Here is a 17281-nt window from a genome sequence, read left to right on the forward strand (position 1 = left end):
CATCAGCGCACGAAGCATGTAGAGATCGACCTGCACTTCGTCCGCGAGCGTGTCGCTGCCGGTGATGTTCGGGTTCTCAGCGTCCCCACCACGCTGCAGTTCGCCGACATCTTCACCAAGGGACTACCGTCGAGTGTATTCTTAGACTTTCGATCCAGTCTCAACATCTGTACAGGATAGAGTTGTGACTGCGGGGGGTGTTAGACTACCCGTCTAGGGTTTGGGGTGTTCCCCTGTAATTACCTTCTCACCCTCACTGTATTGGGCCTGGCCCATTTACCAAGTCTATTAATGCCACTCCTAGCCCTGTTTAGGGTTATGGTTCGCATTCCAATAGTAAGATCCGCTTCAACAAAGCCATGTGAGTGTCATGAGGAGCATGCATAAAAAGGCATACTTGTTGAACAACATAGGAAATATCCGGTCGAGTGAAAGTGAGATATTGTAAAGCACCGACCAAGCTTCTATAAACGGTAGGCTGTGAAAGAAGAGAACCAGTAGAAGAAGAGGACTTGGAGTTTGTGTCAACTGGTGTATGACACGGATTACAGTTGGACATGTGCGGATGAGCTAAAATATCCAACACATATTGCTTCTGGGAAAGAACCAAACCAGTGGCCGTTGGTGTTACTTGGATGCCTAGAAAATGGCGCAAAGGACCAAGATCCGACATGGCGAATTGGGAACAAAGTTCGGAAATAATGTGGGACAAGAATGTAGGAGTATTGGCAGTGAGAATAATATCATCGACGTAAAGAAGAAGGTATGTAGTTGTGGATGGTGTTTTTAGAATAAAAAGAGAACTGTCACATTTAGATGGAGAAAAACCAATAGACAGAAGAAAAGTAGTAAAGCGAAGAAACCATGTGCGAGGAGCTTGTTTGAGGCCATAAAGAGACTTATGAAGTTGACAAACATGATGAGGGAAAGAAGAATCAACAAAGCCAGATGGTTGTTGAGCATAAATAGTTTCAGTCAACGTACCATGGAGAAAAGCATTTTTGACATCCAACTGATGAATCGGCCAAGAGAATGTCGTTCCAATGCTGAGGACGCACCGAATAGTGCCCGGTTTAATGACCGGACTAAAAGTTTCTCCATAGTCGATACCCTCTTGTTGAGAGCAGCCACAAACAACTCAACACACTTTATAACGAGCCAAGGAGCCATCACTGTGAAGCTTGTGTCGAAAAATCCATTTTCCAGTAACAATATTGGCACCTGCAGGTTTGGGAACTAAACTCCAAGTATTATTAGTCATCAAAGCCTAAAATTCTTCTAACATGACATTGTACCAATGAGGATCCTTAATAGTTGTTCGGTAAGAGGAAGGGATAGGGGAAATAGATGATGACGTGGTAGCATGAAGATTCATTATCTTCTTTGGTTGAAAGACACCAGCTTTGGCACGTGTAGTCATGTGGTGCTGTGTAATAGCAGGATGAGCAAAGCGAAAAACAGAGGGAGAAGAAGTCAGAGTGGAATCCACCGTGGGACGTGCAGGTGTGGTCACATCGCGCGAGGACGTGGATGGGAGAGATGATGTTGTACCCGCACTGTCTGTAGGATATGGGTGTGCGTCAGAGAGGGGTTGTTGACTGGGGACTGGACCTGCTGCATGTGAACTGGGGAACGTGGTGCTACAGGACCGCGCCGGGTATTGCGCCGAACAGGGACCAGGTCCCATCCTGAGACAGGAGGATTTGTTGCGAATGTGTGGGGTAGGGAGGCTGTGGCCGGGTGTGTGGCAAATGGAAAAATAGACTCATCAAAAACAACATGCCTTGAGATAATAATTTTCATAGTGTCTAAGTTCAAGCACCTGTAACCTTTGTGCTCAAAGGGATAGCCTAGAAAAACACAACGTGCTGAGCGAGGCGATAATTTATGAGGAGTGATGGAAGAAAGGTTGGGATAACACAAACAACCAAACGTGCGAAGATGTTGATAATCTGGTGAACAGCCAAAAAGGAGCTGGTATGGAGTTCGAAACTGGAGGGGCTGGCAGGGTCGGCGATTAAGAAGATACGTAGCAGTGTGAAGGGCTTCAACCCAATAAGAACGAGGCATGGATGCTTGTTCAAGAAGAGTTCGGAGAATCTCATTGGCAATACGAATGCTACGTTCCGCCTTGCCATATTGAGAGGATGTATAGGGGCAAGAGAGACGAAGTGTGACACCATTGAAAGGGAAATGTGCCTTTGGGCCATTTCTAAGTATTTTGGTGATTGAGTGCAAACACAAGTGCTTAAATGTGAATCTATGCCCATGGGTGAACAAAGTGCAAATCACAAGTAAAGGTATGTTTCCAAGCCTTAGTACATTGGTTTTGTGTATTAATATACTTGTCTAAGTGTTAGAAACAGAGAGAAGAAGAAAAGAAAACAGATGCAAAAGACTTGGCTATGTACAGCCAAGACTCAGCTCGGTCTGGCACACCGGACTGTCCGGTGGAGCACCGGACAGTGTCCGGTGCGCCAGACTGACTCGGCGTGAAGAGGCCGCTCTCGGGAATTCGCCGACGGCGTACGGCTATAATTCACCGGACTGTCCGGTGTGCACCGGACTGTCCGGTGAGCCAACGGTCGGCCGGGCCAACGGTCGGCCGCGCGATCTGCGCGAGACACGTGGCCGAGCCAACGGTTGGAAGGGTGCACCGGACTGTCCGGTGCGCCAACGGCTCCCAGATCTGCAACGGTCGACTGTGCTGTTTAAGGAAAGAAATCGGGCACCGGACAGTGTCCGGTGTGCACCGGACTGTCCGGTGCACCCGACGACAGAAGGCAAGGATGGCCTTCCAGATTTGCTCTCAACGGCTCCTAGCTGCCTTGGGGCTATAAAAGGGACCCCTAGGCGCATGGAGGATACACACAAGCAACCTTAGAGCATTCTTGATCATCCACACTCAGTCTTTGCGCATTCGTTTGTCATTCTCAGTGATTCGAGCTTCGTTCTAGTGAGAACTTTGAGATAGTCTTTTGAGCTCGATTCTTGGCCGTGTGTGCGCGCATTTTGTTGTGGATTTGTGTGTGTTGCTTCTCTCCCTTACTCCGTGCTTCTTTGTGAACTTCAAGTGTAAGGGTGAGAGACTCCAAGTTGTGGAGATTCCTCGCAAACGCGATAAGAAAAGAAAAGCATAACACTGTGGTATTCAAGTTGATCATTGGATCACTTGAGAGGAGTTGAGTGCAACTCTCGTCCGTTGGGACGCCACAACGTGGAGTAGGCAAGTTTTGTACTTGGCCGAACCACGGGATAAATCACTGTGTCTTCTCTGTGTTAAACTCTTTGTGGTTATCGTATTGTGCAAGATCTTCGCTCTAGCCACTTGGCATTAACTGTGCTAACGCTTAATCAAAGTTTTGTGGCTATAAGTTTAAGTTTTACAGGATCACCTATTCACCCCCCCTCTAGGTGCTCTCAATTGGTATCGGAGCCGTTCTCTTCAAGAAAGGGACTAATCGCCCGGAGAGATGGATCCTAAGGGAAAGGGGATGGTGGTCGACAACAACGAGAAGGAGTCTATCTTCAACGAGCCGAAGAATGACAAGTCTACCGACTTGGGCTCAAGCCACAAGCGAAAAGATGGGAAGAAGAAGAAGACAAAGCGAATCAAGGAGATCGTCTACTACGACAGCGACGAATCCTCTTCTTCCCAAAAGGACGACGACAACAACTACAGGAAGACGGTCAATTCGAACTTTTCATTTGATTATTCTCGCATTCCACATAGTTCGAATTCGCATTTACTTTCCATTCCTCTTGGCAAACCTCCACACTTCGATGGGGAGGACTACGAATTTTGGAGTCACAAAATGCATAGTCACTTATTCTCTCTCCATCCAAGCATATGGGAGATTGTAGAGAATGGAATGAAGTTTGATAGCTCGGATAGCCCTATGTTTATTAATGAACAGATTCATAAAAATGCACAAGCTACTACTGTGTTGCTAGCCTCTTTGTGCAGGGACGAGTACAACAAGGTGAGCGGCTTGGACAATGCCAAGCAGATATGGGACACCCTCAAGATCTCTCATGAGGGAAATGACGTTACCTTGCTTACCAAAACGGAGTTGGTGGAGGGCGAGCTTGGACGGTTCGCGATGATAAGGGGCGAGGAGCCAACTCAAACCTACAACCGACTCAAGACCCTTATTAACAAAATAAGGAGCTACAGAAGCACGCGATGGACGGACCACGACGTCGTCCGACTAATGCTAAGGTCCTTTACCGTTCTTGATCCTCATTTGGTGAATAATATTCGTGAGAATCCCAGGTACACCAAAATGTCGCCCGAAGAAGTCCTAGGAAAATTCGTCAGCGGGCGAATGATGATCAAGGAGGCGAGGTACATGGACGACGCCTTGAATGGACCGATCAACGAGCCGCAGCCTCTTGTTCTCAAAGCAACAAGGAGCAAGGAGGCGCTACCTAGCAAGGTGGCACAAATTGAGGCGGCCGGACTTAATGATGAAGAGATGGCACTCATCATCAAAAGATTCAAGACGGCGCTTAAGGGTCGCAAGGGACAGCCAAGCAAGACCAAAGCCAAGGGGAAGCGCTCATGCTTCAAATGCGGTAAGCTTGGTCATTTTATTGCTAACTGTCCCGACAATGATAGTGATCAGGACCAAGGGAACAAAAGGGAGAAGAAGAAGCATTACAAGAAGGCCAAGGGCGAGGCACATATCGGAAAGGAGTGGGATTCGGATTGCTCCTCCTCCGACTCCGACAATGAAGGACTTGCCGCCACCGCCTTCAACAAATCAACTCTCTTCCCCAACGAGCGTCACACATGCCTTATGGCAAGGGAGAAGAAGGTGAGTACTCGAGACACCACTTATGTTTCTTCTAGTGATGATGAGTCTAGCGATGAGGAAATAGATTACTCTAGCTTGTTCAAGGGATTGGATAGAAATAAGATTGATAAAATCAATGAATTGATTGATGCCTTGAATGAGAAGGATAGACTCTTAGAGAAACAAGAGGATTTATTGTATGAAGAACATGATAAATTTATAGAAGCACAAAAATCCTATGCTTTAGAAGTTAAAAGAAATGAAATGCTGTCTTTTGAACTATCCACTTGTCATGAAACCATTTCTACTTTAAAAGGTGTCAACAATGATTTAAATGCTAAATTAGAAGTAGCAAATAAATCTGATTCTTGTGTAGAACATGTTGTAATTTGTACTAGGTGTAAAGATTTTGACATTGATGCTCGTAGTGAACACCTAGTTTCAATTTCCAAGCTTAATGATGAATTGGCTAGTCTTAATGCTCAACTTAAGACTAGCAAGAATGATTTTGATAAGCTAAAATTTGCAAGGGATGCCTACACGATTGGTAGACACCCCTCAATTAAGGATGGACTTGGCTTCAAGAGGGAAGCCAAGAACTTAACACGCCATAAGGCTCCCATCTTCGCCAAGGAGAAAGGGAAGGCCCCTATGGCTAATAGTACTAAAAAGAACTATGCCTTTTTGTATCATGATAGGAGACAATCTAGAAATGCTTATCGGAGTTATAATTCATATGATGCTTTTGATTCTCATGCCATGATTGCTTCTAGTTCTTCCTATGTGCATGATAGAAATGTTAGTAGAAGAAATGTTGTTCATAATATGCCTAGGAGAAACGTTGTTAATGCTTCTAGGAGAGTTAATGAACCTTCTACGATATATCATGCTTTGAATGCTTCCTTTGCTATTTGTAGAAAGGATAGGAAAATAGTTGCTAGGAAGTTAGGGGCAAGATGCAAGGGAGACAAAACTTGCATTTGGGTCCCTAAGGATATTTGCACTAACCTTGTAGGACCCAACATGAGTTGGGTACCTAAAACCCAAGCCTAAATTTGCCTTGCAGGTTTATGCATCCGGGGGTTCAAGCTGGATTATCGACAGCGGATGCACAAACCATATGACGGGGGAGAAGAAGATGTTCACCTCCTACGTCAAGAATAAGGATTCCCAAGATTCAATCATATTCGGTGATGGGAATCAAGGCAAGGTAAAAGGGTTAGGTAAAATTGCAATTTCTAATGAGCACTCTATCTCTAATGTGTTTTTAGTAGAATCTCTTGGATATAATTTGCTATCGGTTAGTCAATTGTGCAATATGGGATATAACTGTCTATTTACTAATGTAGATGTGTCTGTCTTTAGAAGAAGTGATGGTTCACTAGCTTTTAAAGGTGTATTAGACGACAAACTTTATTTAGTTGATTTTGCAAAAGAAGAGGCCGGTCTAGATGCATGCTTAATAGCTAAGACTAGCATGGGCTGGCTGTGGCATCGCCGCTTAGCACATGTAGGGATGAAGAACCTTCACAAGCTTCTAAAGGGAGAACACGTGATAGGTTTGACTAACGTGCAATTCGAAAAAGATAGACCTTGTGCAGCTTGTCAGGCAGGTAAACAGGTAGGAGGAGCGCATCACAGCAAGAATGTGATGACCACCTCAAGACCTCTGGAGCTGCTGCATATGGACCTCTTCGGACCCGTCGCCTATCTGAGTATAGGAGGAAGTAAGTATGGTCTAGTTATTGTTGATGACTTTTCCCACTTCACTTGGGTGTTCTTTTTGCAGGATAAGTCTGAAACCCAAGGGACCCTCAAGCGCTTCCTCAGGAGAGCTCAAAATGAGTTTGAGCTCAAAGTGAAAAAGATAAGGAGCGACAACGGGTCCGAGTTCAAGAACCTTCAAGTGGAGGAGTTCCTTGAAGAGGAAGGGATCAAGCACGAGTTCTCCGCTCCCTACACACCACAGCAAAATGGTGTGGTAGAGAGGAAGAACAGGACGCTCATCGATATGGCGAGGACGATGCTAGGAGAGTTCAAGACCCCCGAGTGCTTTTGGACGGAAGCCGTGAACACGGCTTGCCACGCCATCAACAGGGTCTACCTTCATCGCCTCCTCAAGAAGACGTCGTATGAGCTACTAACCGGTAACAAACCCAATGTATCTTACTTTCGTGTATTTGGGAGCAAGTGCTACATTCTAGTAAAGAGGGGTAGAAATTCTAAGTTTGCTCCCAAAGCTGTAGAAGGGTTTTTGTTAGGTTATGACTCAAATACAAAGGCGTATAGAGTCTTCAACAAATCATCGGGTTTGGTTGAAGTCTCTAGCGACGTTGTATTTGATGAGACTAATGGCTCTCCAAGAGAGCAAGTTGTTGATTGTGATGATGAAGAAGATGTTCCGACGGCCGCTATACGAACCATGGCGATTGGAGAAGTTCGGCCACAGGAACATGATGAACGAGATCAACCTTCTTCCTCAACAACGGTGCATCCCCCAACTCAAGACGATGAACAGGTTCATCAACAGGAGGCGTGTGATCAAGGGGGAGCACAAGATGATCATGTGATGGAGGAAGAAGCGGAACCGGCACCTCCAACCCAAGTTCGAGCGGTGATTCAAAGGGATCATCCTGTCGACCAAATTTTGGGTGACATTAGCAAGGGAGTAACTACTCGGTCTCGATTAGTTAATTTTTGTGAACATTACTCCTTTGTCTCTTCTATTGAGCCTTTCAGGGTAGAGGAGGCCTTGCTAGATCCGGATTGGGTGTTGGCCATGCAGGAGGAACTTAACAACTTCAAGTGCAATGAAGTTTGGACGCTGGTGCCTCGTCCCAAGCAAAATGTTGTGGGAACCAAGTGGGTGTTCCGCAACAAACAAGACGAGCACGGAGTGGTGACAAGGAATAAGGCTCGACTTGTGGCAAAAGGTTATGCCCAAGTCGCAGGTTTGGACTTTGAGGAGACTTTTGCTCCTGTGGCTAGGCTAGAGTCCATTCGTATCTTGCTAGCGTATGCCGCTCACCATTCTTTCAGGTTGTACCAAATGGATGTGAAGAGCGCTTTCCTCAACGGGCCAATAAAGGAGGAGGTGTACGTGGAGCAACCCCCTGGCTTCGAGGATGAACGGTACCCCGACCACGTGTGTAAGCTCTCTAAGGCGCTCTATGGACTTAAGCAAGCCCCAAGAGCATGGTATGAATGCCTTAGAGACTTCTTAATTGCTAATGCTTTCACGGTTGGGAAAGCCGATCCAACTCTTTTCACTAAGACATGTGATGGTGATTTGTTTGTGTGCCAAATTTATGTCGATGACATAATATTTGGTTCTACTAATAAAAAGTCTTGTGAAGAGTTTAGCAGGGTGATGACGCAGAAATTCGAGATGTCAATGATGGGCGAGTTGAACTACTTCCTTGGGTTCCAAGTGAAGCAACTCAAGGACGGCACCTTCATCTCTCAAACGAAGTACACGCAAGACCTGCTGAAGCGGTTTGGGATGAAGGACGCCAAGCCCGCAAAGACGCCGATGGGGACCGACGGACACACCGACCTCAACAAAGGAGGTAAGTCTGTTGATCAAAAAGCATACCGGTCAATGATAGGGTCATTACTTTACTTATGTGCTAGTAGACCGGATATTATGCTTAGCGTATGCATGTGCGCTAGATTTCAATCCGATCCTAAGGAGTGTCACTTAGTGGCAGTGAAGCGAATCCTTAGATATTTAGTTGCTACGCCTTGTTTCGGGCTCTGGTATCCAAAGGGGTCTACCTTTGACTTGATTGGATATTCAGACTCCGACTATGCTGGATGTAAGGTCGATAGGAAGAGTACATCGGGGACGTGCCAATTCTTAGGAAGGTCCCTGGTGTCATGGAACTCTAAGAAACAAACTTCCGTTGCCCTATCCACCGCTGAGGCCGAGTATGTTGCCGCAGGACAGTGTTGCGCGCAACTACTTTGGATGAGGCAAACCCTCAGGGACTTTGGCTACAATCTGAGCAAAGTCCCACTCCTATGTGATAATGAGAGTGCTATCCGCATGGCGGAAAATCCTGTTGAGCACAGCCGCACAAAGCACATAGACATCCGGCATCACTTTTTGAGAGACCACCAGCAAAAGGGAGATATCGAAGTGTTTCATGTTAGCACCGAGAACCAGCTAGCCGATATCTTTACCAAGCCTCTAGATGAGAAGACCTTTTGCAGGCTGCGTAGTGAGCTAAATGTCTTAGATTCGCGGAACTTGGATTGAATTGTAGCATACATGTGTTTATGCCTTTGATCATGTTCATTCTGCATTTTGTTGCTTATTATGGTGCTCAAGTTGTACAAACACTCCCTGGACCTCATAAGTCTGTTGCAAAGTGATGCACATGTTTAGGGGGAGATGTGTTACAACTTGACCCTTTGAGACTAACCATATGCTTGAGTTTGCTTGTTTTAGTCTCGAAGGAGAATTGAAAGGGAAAAGGTGGACTTGGACCATGAAAGACTTCCACTGCACTCCGATGAGAGGGTAACTTATTCCAAGTCCATCTCATGAACTCTTATTGCCATTTGCTCTTAATTGAAGATTTTGGTGAGGCAATGGGGTTAAAGGGCCAAAAATTGATCCCGTTTTGGTGTTTGATGCCAAAGGGGGAGAAAATAAAGGCCAAATCAATAAATGGATCAGCTACCACTTGAGAGATTTGAAAATAGTAGAGTAGAGTTTTTGATTTGTCAAAACTCTTTCATTGTCTCTTTTGTCAAAAGTTGGCTTCTTGTGGGGAGAAGGAGTGATTATGGGAAAAAGGGGGAGTTTTTGAAATCTTTGATCAATCTCTTTTGAAATGACTCTCTTTATGCTTCAACATGTGTGTTTAACTTAGAGATAGAGATTTGAGTTTGATTTGCAAAAACAAACCAAGTGGTGGCAAAGGATGATCCATATATGCCAAAATTGAATCAAAATGAATTTGAGTTTTATTTGAAGTGATTTTGCACTTGTTCTAGTTGCTTTATGTTGTGTTGGCATAAATCACCAAAATGGGGGAGATTGAAAGGGAAATGTGCCTTTGGGCCATTTCTAAGTATTTTGGTGATTGAGTGCAAACACAAGTGCTTAAATGTGAATCTATGCCCATGGGTGAACAAAGTGCAAATCACAAGTAAAGGTATGTTTCCAAGCCTTAGTACATTGGTTTTGTGTATTAATATACTTGTCTAAGTGTTAGAAACAGAGAGAAGAAGAAAAGAAAACAGATGCAAAAGACTTGGCTATGTACAACCAAGACTCAGCTCGGTCTGGCACACCGGACTGTCCGGTGGAGCACCGGACAGTGTCCGGTGCGCCAGACTGACTCGGCGTGAAGAGGCCGCTCTCGGGAATTCGCCGACGGCGTACGGCTATAATTCACCGGACTGTCCGGTGTGCACCGGACTGTCCGGTGAGCCAACGGTCGGCCGGGCCAACGGTCGACCGCGCGATCTGCGCGAGACACGTGGCCGAGCCAACGGTTGGAAGGGGGCACCGGACTGTCCGGTGTGCACCGGACATGTCCGGTGCGCCAACGGCTCCCAGATCTGCAACGGTCGACTGTGCTGTTTAAGGAAAGAAATCGGGCACCGGACTGTCCGGTGCACCCGACGACAGAAGGCAAGGATGGCCTTCCAGATTTGCTCTCAACGGCTCCTAGCTGCCTTGGGGCTATAAAAGGGACCCCTAGGCGCATGGAGGATACACACAAGCAACCTTAGAGCATTCTTGATCATCCACACTCAGTCTTTGCGCATTCGTTTGTCATTCTCAGTGATTCAAGCTTCGTTCTAGTGAGAACTTTGAGATAGTCTTTTGAGCTCGATTCTTGGCCGTGTGTGTGCGCATTTTGTTGTGGATTTGTGTGTGTTGCTTCTCTCCCTTACTCCGTGCTTCTTTGTGAACTTCAAGTGTAAGGGTGAGAGACTCCAAGTTGTGGAGATTCCTCGCAAACGCGATAAGAAAAGAAAAGCATAACACTGTGGTATTCAAGTTGATCATTGGATCACTTGAGAGGAGTTGAGTGCAACTCTCGTCCGTTGGGACGCCACAACGTGGAGTAGGCAAGTTTTGTACTTGGCCGAACCACGGGATAAATCACTGTGTCTTCTCTGTGTTAAACTCTTTGTGGTTATCGTATTGTGCAAGATCTTCGCTCTAGCCACTTGGCATTAACTGTGCTAACGCTTAATCAAAGTTTTGTGGCTATAAGTTTAAGTTTTACAGGATCACCTATTCACCCCCCCCTCTAGGTGCTCTCAACCATGAGCTGAAAGAAAACTACGGAGAACATGGTTGTCAAATTCTCTACCGTTGTCGCACTGAATGGATTGAATGGAAAGATGAAATTGGTTGCGCACATAATTATAAAAATTACGCAAAATCGTGGGTACCTCAGATTTGTGACGGATGGGAAAAGTCCAGACATAGTGAGTATAGTCATCGAGGATAATTAAATAATATTGAAAACCAGAAATGCTCGAAATTGGAGAGGTCCATAAATCGCAATGTATGATTTGAAAAGGAAAATATGTGAATGACATAGAATGTGGAAAGGGTAGCCGAACATGTTTGCCCTTCTGGCAGGCTTCACACATAGGAGAAGCAGCTAAAGACTTATTACATAAAAAGGGAAATTGAGCAAGAAGCCAAGCTAAGGAATATTTATTAGGATGACCGAGACGGCGATGCCAAACATCAACGGATGTGGTGTGTGCCAGAAGAGCCGTCGGGGAAGCAGAGATGGTTCCAAAGAAGGGATAGAGGTCGCCGAAACTATTGGACCTCATGATTATTTTCTTGGTGGCCAGATCCTTCACAGAAAAACCATAAGGATCAAATTCAATTGTACATGAGTTATCAGTAGTGAAACGACGCACAGAGATTAAATTCTTGATTAAGTGGGGAAGATGCAAAACAGAGGATAAAACAAAGGTATGTGGTGGTGAATGCAGAGAGGTATGGCCGGTACCGTGAACAAGAATTTTGGATCCATCACCAACAATAACATGTGAGGAATTAAGCGATGATGAAGAATAATAAATAGGTAAGAGTGATATGGTGGAGAAGATCAAAGCGACCGAGAATAATGGTGAAGAGTTGGCTCCATTTGCCGTAGTTGTGAACTTGAGTATCAAGAGTGTACGACACAAGCGATTTGATGTTCACGCTGTGTATAGCTTGAGAGAGAGGAAGAGCGGTGGTGGAAGAAACGACAGCAGTAGTGCTGGAAAATGAACTCTGCGTATCACTCATGTCGGACGCAAAAGAGGGAAAGACAGGATCTAGGCGGCTGATACCATGTAAGAATAGAATAGAAGAAGAACTGTTCTGTGTATAGTGCCATTCGGTGTACAATGTATATATAGACCTGATTACAAGAGATAGAGCCGGATGGCTCGGTACACACGTAAGAATAGGAGCTAGACTCCGTACACACCTAAGAATAGGAGCTAGACTCGGAATATGAATCTATACATAGTTTAACATCGCCTACTGTAGCAGCTGCTGTGGCTGGGAGAGCGAAGGTAAGTCGATGTCGGAGAAGCCGAAGTTGGCTTCCGGGTCCAGGAGGAGGTTCCTGGTAAGGAGAGAAATGAAGTTGGACAATGGGTTGATAGGGCATTTAACTATTTGTCATCTTTACAAAATCCCCTTAATCATGTGTCACTGACATGGTAAAAACTTTGCCACCCACCCCCTAAATAGTGGTAAATAATTAATTTTTCTAAGTTGGATAAAAAGTACAGAGTTATTTTTAAAAACGACCACGATGGAAGTGTTGAGCCATAGTGATGCTTTATAATAGTAAAGTTAGAGAAGAAAATAGAGAAAAGCTAAAGATCACCACCACTTGGAATAGCATAAGCACATAACTAGGTCTTGATATCGAGTCAGCTCAATCGACTCGGTCAAGCTCGATCTGGCTCGTTAAGGTAATGAGTTGGCTCGACTAGTCTCGTTATGGAATCGAGCCAGAATCATCTCGGCTCGTCCCGTTTGCGAGCTCGAGCTAGCTCGTTTAGCTCACGAGCTATAAAAAACAATATGTGGTGCACACATATACACGCACAACAATATAATTAATTTCTATTTCATTCTAGACCAATTTCATACTAGAAAAGAGTAATAATACTAACAATTTCATATATCACATCAATTGAACACTAATTAGTATAATTCATCCAACATAAGTGTATGCTTTATTTGCTAACAAATGTTATCTGATTGAACTAATAAGTTATTTCGAGTTTGGCTCGAGTTAACTTGTTAACAAACGAAACTATATACTAGTCTAGCTCGTGATAAAATCAAATCAAGCCAAACCGATCACAAACGGAATCAGGTGCTCCTGTCAGCCCCACCCCCACGACGTCCCCCGGACCCCCGTTTCCTTCCGATCCCCATCCGCCATCCCCCGTTCCCGTTCTTCTCCTTCCGTCCGACCGTCCCTCGACACTGCCGAGGCCGAACCTAGCAGCCGCCCACCCGACGCCCAATCCGCCGGTGCAATCGCAATCTCCGAGGGTTAATCGACTACCGGCGGCTACGGCGCCGCCAGTCTCCTGGCTTAGGCTGCCAGGGGATGCGAGGAGCCAGCGCAGCGCGGCCGCCGGCCAGCCGCCCCCGCCCCACTGCCTATACCGCCAGCTACAGTCGGAAACGGCTGCAAGGCAGTCGGAAGAGGGAAGCCGCAGCCGGGCACTGACTCCGATCCCCACTCTAGCCAACCCCACGCGGACCGGTCCACCTCGGACGACCACGACGCCATCTCGCACGCGTGCTTCCACCCAACCACACAAATCTTCTCTCCCAGGCCTAACCTTCCTCCCCGCGAGCTGCCTCTACTGATTTTGCACTGGCATGCCGTGACGCGGAAAGATGTGGAGATCCATCTTGGACTGATTTCTTCCTTACTCGGTGAGGAACTCCAAACCATCCAGCTAGGTAGGATAGGTTCCCTTGTACGAGTAGTTTGCTTTGTTCTGGGGATCTTCCCTTCTCCCTTTTCCAAATTCTTCACCCTCCGGGCCTGTGTTTACTTTGTGTTTGCTGTAGTATTTGTCTAATCCATCCATGGGTCCAACAGGTTATTCGCCCTCTGCCGGCGCAAGATCCATTTTAGTTTGCCCCCCTCCCCCAAATTGGACTACCCAAGGTGCGGGGACATCCGCCTATGTTTGAACAGTTCTGTTGGAGCATGCTCTGTTTTAAATTGACTGAACCTCCATGCCCTATGCTGAATTTGCTTCTCAGAGAGCTATTTTTTCATTAATGTTTTTTATGTTTGCTGCAAAAGCTTTAATTTTTCTTGTCAAACTAGATTGTGTTGTTTAGGGAGCTTGCACAACGATTAATTGGAAGGAACATACGAAAGAAAAGAACCGGAAGGATTAATCATGCTGTATATATATAAGCTATCCTTGACGCTGCTTGTTGTTTGCTGGTTATTGCAGGTTGAAGATACCTTGGTAGTCAGAGCATAGAATAAGGGTGGACTGTTATTAATTTTCCATAGGATGGAATCCTTGTGGAAGCTGACCTACTTGCTCGAGCCGGCATCACTTGCTCTCATTGCCACAGCTATCTCTGTGGCCTATGCATCCGCATCGCGTGCTCTAGATTATGGCAAAGAGATGGAGAGAAACTTGGATTTTTCAGAGGCTTCCATTACATTGGATCGGTCACAGGCACTAATGATTCCCCTTGCAAGCTCATGCAGTCTGTTGCTGATGTTCTACTTGTTCTCGTCTGTCTCACATCTTGTGACTGCTTTTACTGCTGTGGCCTCTGCGATGGCACTGTTCTTTTGCCTGTCTCCGTATGTCACTTATCTCAAGATGCAGTTCAATCTAATGGACCCATTCGTGTCCAGGTGTTGTTCAAAGTCTTTTACACGGTTGCAAGGTTTGCTGATGCTCTTCTGCATAGCCACAGTCTTAGCCTGGTTGGTTTCTGGGCATTGGTTGCTAAATAACCTACTGGGAATTTCCATATGTATAGCGTTTGTCAGCCATGTGAGGCTTCCCAACATAAAAATCTGTGCGCTGCTTCTTGCCTGCTTGTTTGTGTATGATATTTTCTGGGTGTTCTTCTCAGAAAGGTTCTTTGGAGCAAATGTCATGGTTTCTGTTGCCACCCAGAAGGCATCTAATCCTGTTCACACAGTAGCAAATAAGCTCAGCCTGCCCGGATTGCAATTGATTACAAAGAAGCTGGAGCTTCCAGTCAAGCTTGTATTTCCAAGGAATTTGTTGGGTGGGATTGTTCCAGGAAGCAATCCTGGTGACTACATGATGCTTGGCCTTGGAGACATGGTAGGCCCAATAAATTGTATCTTGCAAATATTTATTGCTTTATTTTGCTTTTAGTCCTTTTCTTTTTATAACGTCTGCTGTTAGTCCTTGAACCCTCCTTGAGTGGTTCTACTTTTAATACCCCAATGTTTGCTGAGCTTCATATTGTTTGTCTTGTCTATATGTATGAACTCTATTTTGTTTCAGAATAAGACCAAATGACATGTTAGTTAAACCCTCTATGGTTTTATTGACATGCAAAGGTAGGTCATACCAAAGAAAAAAGTTACTCTTCGTGAACTCAAGTCCACTGTTCAATGCCTACCACTTTTTGGCAAATCTTAGTTTATCCAGGCAGCAAGATATGCACTGCACACTCCTCTATCAGCTTGATAACAATTAACTTTTGGTTTACAGTAATGCACTTAACTACTGTACAGATCTATATGTAATTGGTCAGGATGCAAGTGGGTACACACTTTGTAGCTCTGGGTCACTGCCGAGGGCCAGTTTGGTCAATGCCTATGCCACAACTAACCTTAGGCAGAACTTGGTAGCTGCAAGAAGTGGAGAACGATTAGTTCATTTGTGTTCTATTTTTGTTTCTTCGAAATCATATAAGTTCATTTTAATGAGTTTTGAGTCAATCCAATGACCCAGAGAGAGAACTTGCATCCCTACTGATTGGGAAAATCAGCTTCCTTCCTGCATGTTGCTTCTCCAAAGTTCAGTTCAGAGATGAAGCAGACCAAGTAACAGCTTTGACATTATAAATAGTAGAAGTATGTCTGATCTTGCAAGTTTTTAACCCTAAAAATTATCCAATGGCACTGACGAGAGCTACGTTCTGTGTACTCCCGTAGTTTCGACATACAGTGCACCTGCTTCTGGTTATTGATGATTTGCGAATTCACCTCAGGATTTTTTTTTTCAAAAGCAGCATGACTGCATCATACAGATTTGATTCTTTTTTTCTGCCTAGTCTGTAATCTATCAACTTTGCTCTTGTTTTTTGAGTAAAATTTATTCGTATCACTGATGTCTTGAATTTAATCACCTAGATTTTTTCTTCCTCCAGGCCATTCCAGGGATGCTTCTAGCTCTGGTACTCTTTTTTGATAATCGGAAGTTCAAGGATGTGAATTTTCCACCAGATGTGTCTCCCCCAAAACGGCGGAATTATGTGTGGTATGCTGTAACAGGTTATGGTATTGGCTTGGTAGCTGCACTAGCTGCTGGGATCTTGTCTCAGTCTCCTCAACCAGCCTTACTGTACCTGGTAAGTGTTGCCAGGTTATACGGTCAGGTTGTGGACATTATTGCCAATTTTTTGTTATGCTAAATTATGCTTCTCTGACTTAGTCTGGTATGTGTCATAGCATGGAGTCATGGTATATAGTGATGGTGTGATAGTTATAGCATGGTTGCTCTTCATCTAATCATCCTGATAGAGTTTGTGGCTTTCAGGTGCCATCGACACTGGGACCTGTCATGTACTTGTCATGGTTACGGAATGAGCTATGGGAGCTATGGGAAGGGTCTGGGACGATTCTGAACGAGAAAGCTCATTTGTTGGAGGTCTGAGATCCAAGTGGACAATAAGAAGGATCTGAACCCACCGTGATTGAATCTAATTAAACAATACTTGACCTCCTCATACCGAAGGAGAGTATTTATAAGCTAGAATGTTCAGTCATGTAAGCCATCACCTAGTTTCGCTCGCAAGAGGAAACACTTACAAATCATGTAACTGTTTGTAATAGAAAAGTTCAATGCATTTCAGCTTTTTAACCATGGGTTCAGTTGTCCGTGACTGCTTGAATGGTGAGGCGGTGCCATGGCTGATGCCATCAGCGTGCCTGCCTGAATTAATCAACGCATGAAAAAAGGAATCAAACGTCACCCTTGGGGTGTGATGTGGAAACACCCAGAAAGGCAGAAACAATCCTTGGAATCATGACTCGTCTACCACACAGGAAGAATCCCACCAATGTAAGTTGCTGTGTCCACGGCAGAGCTTGCTGTCTTTACACCAAGAAACAAATTCTAGAGGCAACAAAGGCACTCACGATTCAAGGCTACAGCCGGATAAGTTACGACTCCATACACAGAAACCGATAGAGAGCCATGCCGCGTTCTTACTCGATGCTCCTGTGAAA

The 17281-nt window shown here is 45.2% G+C and overlaps 1 protein-coding gene across 10 annotated transcripts; it reads left to right on the top strand.

Annotated features, from left to right (window-relative positions):
- Positions 1–13138: 13138 nt before the first annotated feature.
- On the top strand, positions 13139–16916 carry LOC100282700 (Signal peptide peptidase-like 1). Of its 10 annotated transcripts, none has more exons than XM_008679039.3 (5): positions 13139–13746; positions 13916–13984; positions 14283–15143; positions 16201–16401; positions 16590–16916. In XM_008679039.3, the coding sequence occupies exons 3-5, from the start codon at positions 14346–14348 to the stop codon at positions 16704–16706; spliced, it is 1116 nt and encodes a 371-aa protein (XP_008677261.1). In that variant the 5' UTR covers positions 13139–13746; positions 13916–13984; positions 14283–14345; the 3' UTR covers positions 16707–16916. The 10 variants fall into 10 exon arrangements, with proteins under 10 accessions (XP_008677261.1, XP_020407150.1, XP_035822823.1 ...); XM_020551561.3 differs by having other exon boundaries at positions 13144–13773; positions 16201–16428; XM_035966930.1 differs by having other exon boundaries at positions 13144–13773; positions 16574–16916.
- Positions 16917–17281: the final 365 nt, after the last annotated feature.

Source organism: Zea mays, chromosome 4, assembly GCF_902167145.1.
Source record: "Zea mays cultivar B73 chromosome 4, Zm-B73-REFERENCE-NAM-5.0, whole genome shotgun sequence".
In the NCBI taxonomy this organism is placed as follows: Eukaryota; Viridiplantae; Streptophyta; class Magnoliopsida; order Poales; family Poaceae; genus Zea; species Zea mays.